This window comes from Mastacembelus armatus, chromosome 14 (assembly GCF_900324485.2).
Source record: "Mastacembelus armatus chromosome 14, fMasArm1.2, whole genome shotgun sequence".
In the NCBI taxonomy this organism is placed as follows: Eukaryota; Metazoa; Chordata; class Actinopteri; order Synbranchiformes; family Mastacembelidae; genus Mastacembelus; species Mastacembelus armatus.
In genome coordinates, this window is record NC_046646.1 from 11110049 (window position 1) to 11118784 (window position 8736).

Here is an 8736-nt window from a genome sequence, read left to right on the forward strand (position 1 = left end):
ACGTCGGCGGATGTTAAAGAGAGAACCGATTTTCATTCAAACAAGTCGATGTAAACTACACATTCAAGTTAATCTATAAAATCGGTTTATCGCCCAGCCCTAGCTACTTGTGTCAAGTCAGTGATTTCCCTTTATATAAATTATCTGTCTGTCTCATTTTTAAAAGCAATATTTCCCTTGGGTGCATTATTTACTTGTTTATTTTCCATTTCCCAGCACATTTATTGAACAGGCTTTTTTCCTGTCATTATTAAATCCTGAATTTCCCTTCATGCATGAATAAAGTTTATCTTATGTTATTTTAAATGCAGTATTACGAGCAGGTATGAACCAGGTAGCTGAGTGGTGGTTATGAAAGCATTTAACGGGAGATGATGACTCACTACATATAAATTTGCACACACTTTGTGACTTTAAGATCCCTCTTTGCCTAATGTTGTGAGGCAAAATGCCTTGAGGTTGTTCTACATTAGTATAATTGTGTGTTTGTTGACATGACAAAATCTGCATGAAATGTGTATTTTGGTAGAAAATAAAAGTAACATGTTCAACTTATCTTGTGTTTGGGTTTGTACACATTTGTTCTATTATTGCTTTAAACATCCAACTGTGGGAGTAGATGTAAGAAGACAAGTTAAACAATCATCTATCAAACAAGTGTAAGGGGTCAAAGAATACATAGGACACAGATGTTTTAAAATCAGTAATGAGAAACATTTATCAGCTGTACTAAGTATTTTATGGATGGCAGCATGTTGCAGTGGAAAAACTCGTCTATTTCCTCTTTTGCATGTTGTTCCCTCTGCAGATATAGATCTTCCACAAGAGGCCACAGATGCATAGTTTCATTTTTTAAAGACTAATTTCCTACAACAGCTTGTGGCCTTTATAAAATTTACTCAAACAGGAGTAAAAACTACATTTTCTGGGCACTATTTTCAACTGGATGAATACACATACAGTGGGTACGGAAAGTATTCAGACCCCTTTAAATTTTTCACTCTTTGTATCATTGCAGCCATTTGCCAAAATCCAAAAAGTTCATTTTATTTCTCATTAATGTACACTCAGCACCCCATCTTGACAGAAAAAAACAGAAATGGAGAAAAATTTTTGCAAATTTATTAAAAAAGAAAAACTGAAATATCACATGGTCATAAGTATTCAGACCCTGTGCTCAGTATTGAGTAGAAGCACCCTTTTGAGCTAGTACAGCCATGAGTCTTCTTGGGAATGATGCAACAAGTTTTTCACACCTGGATTTGGGGATCCTCTGCCATTCTTCCTTGCAGATCCTCTCCAGTTCTGTCAGGTTGGATGGTGAACGTTGGTGGACAGCCATTTTCAGGTCTCTCCAGAGATGCTCAATTGGGTTTAGGTCAGGGCTCTGGCTGGGCCAGTCAAGAACGGTCACAGAGTTGTTCCGAATTTGCAAAAATTTCTACATTTCTGTTTTTTTCTGTCAAGATGGGGTGCTGAGTGTACATTAATGAGAAATAAAATGAACTTTTTTGATTTTGGCGAATGGCTGCAATGACACAAAGAGTGAAAAATTTAAACGGGTCTGAATACTTTCCGTACCCACTGTATGTTGATGTAGCGTGTATTTGTGGGGTTGTGTCTGTGGGATCAGCCCAATAATGTCCATGATATCTTTATCATGTCACCCAGTGTAATGTAATAGCACACTGACATGTTAGTACATTCAATTCAAGACAAGATATAAAGTGGACGTTATTAGATGTGGGGCCTTGTAGATCTCTAATGTGCTTGTTAAGTCACTGGCTTCTCTGTTTATTTCTGTTTAATCACCTTGTCCAAATTGTTTCTTCACAGGAAGGATGAATCATGTGGTGAAGCCTGTTTGTGTCTGACTGTGTTGGTGGTGAGACATCAAACATTCTTCTGTAAAATATGATAATCTTTTTCACAGGAGGCTAATAGTGATACACACGTATGATTTACACATCACTCTGATGACATTATGGAGTCTACCTGTGTTCTCCCAGCAGGCTTTGCTGTTCCTCCAGCTCAGAGATTGTGTGTCTATTTGAAAGACCCAGGGCCCACGGGTGAAGGGCAGCCATACATGTGGGAGGATGTGAGGGTGACAGGACTCCAGTTAGTTTGTGGTACTGAGGTCTTGTTTTTAAGCAGTGAACACATGTTAGGACTGTTGTTACCTTGATACTCCAGTACAGGAGTCCAGTTCAGCCCTCACATTAAAGTGGTATAAATTATTAATTGTTATGGATGCTGGGAAATATTTAAGCTATAAATATACTTCTTCTGCTTGGGAAATGTTAATTTCAGAGTCTAGACCAAATGACAAGAGCCTTCACGTAAGGACTGTGACTTAGCCACACCCATCATTGAGGAGATGCTATAAACACTATAAAGAAATATTATTCAGTGTATGATATAAGCAAGGAATCTGTTGTTTGAACTACAGGTAATGCACTTTATTTAGCAGATGCAAAATCTAACAGCTAAAACAGTGAAAGTGTCCAGTCCTCCTTTAGAGTCCACTACTTCCTACTGTTGCTTGTGAGGATTTTACAACAGAACAAATGGTCACTAACTTAAACCAATGTGGGGGCTGAATGTTTGCTTGACCCTTTCATGGTATGTGGTTCTGTCTGTTTTATTGGATTAGTGTTTTAAGGTAGAAGTTTGTAAATAACTGCCAACAATTTGTTTCTTTGATGGTAAGAAGACTGAAGATAGTACCTGAACAAACGTGGAGTCTGTTCAAGATTAGTCCACCCCTTTCTTGTCAAAATGTATATAAACTGGTCTTTTAACACAGACGGCAGAGGACTTCTGCAAGGACGTCCTCTCGGGGCCCGTGATTAAACCTGAGATGATTCATCACACTTGTGGTTGTTTTCTGAGAATTAGCAACTCTCAAACTTAAAGAAATTTCTACCACATGCTTCTGAGTGTTGCTGTTTCCTCAGGCAGTTGAAGACTGCTATGGTACATAACAAGTGTGTACGTGTCAAAACTCATGATCATTTCTAGTAAATTCTCTGCCCAGTGGGTCATGGCACCATCCTGACCTGCTGTTTTTCTTATCATTGCTAGATTACATTGTATTTTTTATTAGTCCGGCCACCTCCCTGTTCAATCTTTCACTTCCCCTTCTTCACACAGCCATGTAAACTTCTTAAACCAACTGTTCAGCATCATTACTTTTTATAAAACAATCACTTATGATTGTCTCACATATCATAATCACTTGCAATATACATGTTTCTCTGATTAACAAGGTTGACTCTTAGTGTACAGTCTCAGGGTGCTGGATTTGGGGTGAAGTCCTCCATGCATTGTAAGGAGCTTCCTTGTCTAGACATCAACATCTTTTGTACAGCTTATTATGCCAGCGGGGTATCTGATGACCGACAGGGCGTAGGTATTGATGGCTTGGACGTTGTTCTTCCCATTTTGCTGACTTCTTAGGACTTGCCTTACTTTCTGTGGGTATTTGGCTGTGGTGGCTTTCCTTGCAGCTGCTTCTTGGTTCCCATTTGCCTGTGGGATTCCAAGGTACTTGTAGCTTCCCTCAACATCCGCTATGCTGTCTTCTGGAAGTTTAACTGTGTGTCAGTCGCATATATGTATGTATACACACACACACACACATACACATACATATACACATATATATATACACATACACAAGCGATTTGAAAAGCAGATCATACATAAAATTTAGGCATTCTAGCAAATACAGAAGAAAAGAATAAAAATATAAGATTTTATAATAAAGTTAACCATGGTCAAGCTTGTAAAAATATGTTTTTAACTTCTTTTTAAAAGAAGCGACAGAAAGCGCCATGTGAAGAGGAAGTGAAACGAAATGAAAAGCTAGCACATTTCTTATTAAAGCGTGGAGTTTCAAGAAGGAGGGCATTCTGCAAGCAGAGTGTTGTCGAGGAGAACAAAACAGCTTCAGCAGAGAGACTAGGTAAGAGGAAAGGAACCATTCAGAGTTTATAGGTCAGTAACAGAACTTTAAATGGAAGGCCAGTACAAAGACAACAGGGTCATGTTAATATGGGAGAATTTTGATTTTCTCTGTTTTGCATTAACTGAAGATATTTTAAGGCGAAGTAGGGTAAACCAGAATAAAAGGCATTGGCATAATCTGGACTGGAGATAATAAAAGAGTAAATTTAATTTTAGTCTCCAAGGCTGAAAAAAAAGAATGAATTTTGGCTATATTTCGGAGGTGAAAAAAATGCAGATTTAGCCATAGAATGAATGTGAGACAATTATGTATTATCAAAAACTACAGGTTGATTTTCAGGTAAATGTTTTTAACTGAAAAATTTTATAATTGCAGAAGTTTAGAGAAAATTGGGAAATTCAGCATGTAAATCAGGCACGCTGACTATGACAAGCTCTGTTTTGACGTTATTGAGACACAAAATTTTGGTACATTATCTAACACATAGTATTTAATAAAGCCCTGTTTGTGGAAACTGTTTAGCTAGATATGATCCCAGTGCGCATGTGTGAATGTCAGTCTATGCAGTGGGAGTACCTCTTTAATGGAGAGGCAGGTAGTTACCTTGTCTGCTATGCAGTTGTTGCAGTTGGATAATCACCTGATGGTGTGTGAACTCTTTCTGTCTGACTGTGCCTTAAAGCTTAAAGCTTTAAGGGGCAGTCGTGGCCTAATAGGGGCACCAGACCCCCAACTGCTCCCCGGGCGCCGCAGCATTGGCTGCCCACTGCCCCGGATGTGTGTGCACGGTGTGTGTGTGTGTTCACTTGCTGTGTGTGTGTGTGCACTTGGGATTAGGTTAAAAATGCAGAGCACAAATTCTGAGTATGGGTCACCATACTTGGTCAGTTAAGTCACTTTCACTTTCACTTTCACTTATATAAATAAGACTAAAGCACAAGCTAAGACTGGTCAGACATTTGGGACCTTTTCTATTCACAGGACCTGTGATCCACAATGGGAAACAGACCATCAAAGAGTGGAGGTGGAGAGGAACCTCTGAAAACAACTTTGTTTGAAAAGGAGCCAAGTGGGATAACATACAGAATTCCTGCTCTCATTTATCTGAGAGACAGTCACACCTTCCTTGCCTTTGCAGAGAAAAGATCATCACCAAAAGACGAGGATGCCAAAATTCTTGTCATGAGAAGAGGAACCTGTAAAGAAGATGGCTCAGTTGAGGTTATTCTTTGCACCTTTGATTTATTACTGATAACTATTAACTTCTTTTTCTTAACTTAATCAGTTTTGGTTTCTTTTTCCTTTCCAGTGGTCGTCCAGTCAGGAGCTATCAACAGCATGTCTACCAAACCACCGCACCATGAATCCTTGTCCTGTCTATGAAAAAAACAGCAGAACGCTGTTTTTATTTTTCATCTGTATCTGGGAAAACACCACAGAGCGTATGCAGATCATCAGAGGTAAGAACAGGGCACATCTTTGCTATGTTAGCAGCAGTGATGATGGACAAACTTGGAGCCAGGCAAAAGACTTAACTGAAAGTGTGATTGGCGAAACTGTCCATAAATGGGCCACATTTGCTGTGGGTCCAGGCCATGGTGTCCAGCTGGAGAATGGCAGACTGATCATCCCAGCATATGCTTATTATGTCCCTTACAGATGCTGTTCCTTCCCCATTCCTTTCACAGTGTATCCACGTGCACTGTCAGTATATAGTGAGGACTTTGGACAGACATGGCATATTGGCAAGATGCTTCGAAAAAAGTCATGTGAATGTGAAATGGCAGAGATCATAGACCATGAGGGCAGGAGTCATCTTTACTGCAATGCTCGTAACACAGGGGGCCACAGATGTGAGGCCCTCAGTGAAAATGATGGTGTGGATTTTGCCTGTATTGCCTCACAGCTCCCTGAAACAGAGAAAGGCTGTCAGGGCAGCATCATTGGCTTTCCTGCTCCCAAATCTGACCCTAATGATGACGCTGAAAGCAAAGCATGTGACACATCCCTATTGTCCCCTGACACGCAAACCTGGCTCCTCTTCGTGCACCCAACCAATAAGTCTAGAAGGAGGGACATGGGCGTGTATTTGAACCGATCTCCCTTACACTCTTCAGGATGGGACAAGCCAAGGATCATCCACAGTGGGCCCAGTGGCTACTCAGACCTGGCTTACAATGAGGACAAGGATCAGTTTTCATGTCTGATGGAGTGCGGGAAAGACAATGAACTTGAGCAGATTGCGTTTGTGTCGTTTACCCTTAATGATGTCATGCAAACAGGCTGCAAGAAGGAAAAAAACATGCACTGAATTGGGGGTTGTTTTATTTCTGTATTAACAAAACTCTAACATTCTTCTGCAAACTAAGGAAACAAGCAAAAGCCGCTAGATAATGCTGTGCACCATCTGTCTGTGTTTGCTCTTGTTCTATGTTCTGGAGATGATAATGCATGCAGGAATCGTGTTTTGTTGTCTCCTTGTTTACATAAAATATCTAATTGAGTCCTAATAGTATTAATATGCAAACAGGAAGGAAACAATTTTAATAGGTAGAGTGTTTCATTTAAAGCATGCAGCACTGGACTGGACTGCTTTTCTTAAAACAGCCTTTATGTGTAGCATGTTTGACAAATACTTCATAGCCATTTCTGCATCTTATTATACTGTCAGTCTTTTCTGAGCAGTGGAGAGAATTTGCCTACCTCTTTTTATTTTCATATGGAGATCATAGCAAGCCTTGCTAAGTGGAGCGTAGAGTTTTTCTCCATGTTCAGTCTCTCCTTTACATTTACAGAAATATTATCTGACTCACATATGCCTTCAACTCTGCTGTTTAAAGTTAGGATTGGGCACAGCCTAACCTGTATGAAACGTGTATTTTGGTGGAAAATAAAAGTAACATGTTCAACTTATCTCGTGTTCATGTTTGTACACATTTGTTCTATTATTGCTTTAAACATCCAACTGTGGGAGTAGATGTAAGAAGACAAGTTAAACAATCATCTATCAAACAAGTGTAAGGGGTCAAAGAATACATAGGACTCAGATGTTTTAAAATCAGTAATGAGAAACATTTATCAGCTGTACTAAGTATTTTATGGATGGCAGCATGTTGCAGTGGAAAAACTCGTCTATTTCCTCTTTTGCATGTTGTTCTCTCTGCAGATGTAGATCTTCCACAAGGGACTACAGATGCATAGTTTCATTTTTTAAGACTAATTTCTTTTTATAAAACAATCACTTATGATTGTCTCACATATCATAATCACTTGCAATATACATGTATGTTTCTCTGATGAAACTTCACTTACAACACATTTAGTCATCAAATCATATTAGTAATCACATTTCTTGCTAACGACAACTCCCTATGATTTGTGATTTCCTGGTTAAATATTACCTCATATCTTGCTCTTTTAAATTTTCAAAATGAATTTGCTGTTCAATCTTACTCTCTTACTGCTGTTTTGCAGGTGGCCCTACTGTTCTTCCTCAGGTGTTGCATCCTCTCCTTTAGGTGTTAATCCTTGTGTTGGAGACAAACAGGTGGTATAATCAATGAACAATTCTGGCTCTTCTGTTGTAGACTGAGCCTGTGTTGATTCATCTCTGCTTTTAACTGTCTTTTCCTCTAGGCTGGTTCTTCTGGGATGTTTCACTTTTGTGGACTTCTCTTCTTTACAGGATTTTCTCCAGGCCCATTTGTCTCAGACCACTTTGATCTTGAGGCCTTCCAAATTCATCATAAATGTCCATTTTTCCAGTCTCTACAACGCTCATCCCTTTTAACTCCATAGAGTTATCTGAAGTTGGAAATGTATTTTTAATCCAACTAAAGCAGCCATTTTTATTAAATATAAATGATCACCTTCTGATTTAGTAAAGAAATATATCTTAGTATAATCTTGTTAAAGTAACCATGCCGGAGTTCAAATTTGGCACCTTTGTTTGCTTTGTATTTTGATATTATGCAACAGTAATAGTTAAACTTTTGATTTTCCAAATCTAGCTAGAGAATTAAAAACATTTCCACAAATTTTTTTTATATACTACAAAAGCAAAGACAAAACCATGATACTATTTCCATGTTATTCCATGTTTATAACATGTTGTTCCCATTCTCCACAGTTGTAAAACATTCATCACCTTGTCCAAACACTAGGGAGCAGTTCTGCTATTGGAACAGTGGCACAAAGGCACACACACACACACACACACACACACACACACACACACACACACATATATATTATGAGCCTTGGTGGATGCAGAAATGGAGCAACCAAACCTGCACAGGGTCAAAGGTGGGTTCAGTGTTTAATAATCTTTGAAAATATGCATCGTGGGATCAGTGTCCAGGTTTGATAGCTTAAGTTATGAACCCTGACTGGCTGTAATAGCATGTCTGCCAAGGTTCATCCACAATAAGAAAAAGCTGCAGCTGAAGGTTGATGCTGCTGCTTGTTTTACTTTCTTTCTCCATAAAAATCTAAATGTAAAATCATAGATGTGACTGAAGAATTCTAGTTTTGTACAAACACAACGTATGTAAGTTATTATGTCATGTAAGTTATTAAGAGCATGTTATTCAGTGAATTTTAAAGTAGATAAAGAAGCTGAACACTATCATGGGAGTGCATGGTATGTGAAAGATATAACCCCAGACTTCATGCCATTGTGGGTAAAAGCTTATATTTTAGCATTGATTGTTTATATGTACCTCACAAATTAATATCCTGTATATATACTAAAAAAAAAAAAG

At 38.7% G+C, this 8736-nt stretch overlaps 1 protein-coding gene across 1 annotated transcript; it reads left to right on the plus strand.

Moving 5' to 3' along the window:
- Window positions 1-3912: 3912 nt before the first annotated feature.
- LOC113143171 (sialidase-3-like) lies at window positions 3913-6823 on the plus strand. The gene is made up of 3 exons (XM_026328651.1): window positions 3913-3970; window positions 4955-5194; window positions 5283-6823. The coding sequence occupies exons 2-3, from the start codon at window positions 4970-4972 to the stop codon at window positions 6282-6284; spliced, it is 1227 nt and encodes a 408-aa protein (XP_026184436.1). The 5' UTR covers window positions 3913-3970; window positions 4955-4969; the 3' UTR covers window positions 6285-6823.
- Window positions 6824-8736: the final 1913 nt, after the last annotated feature.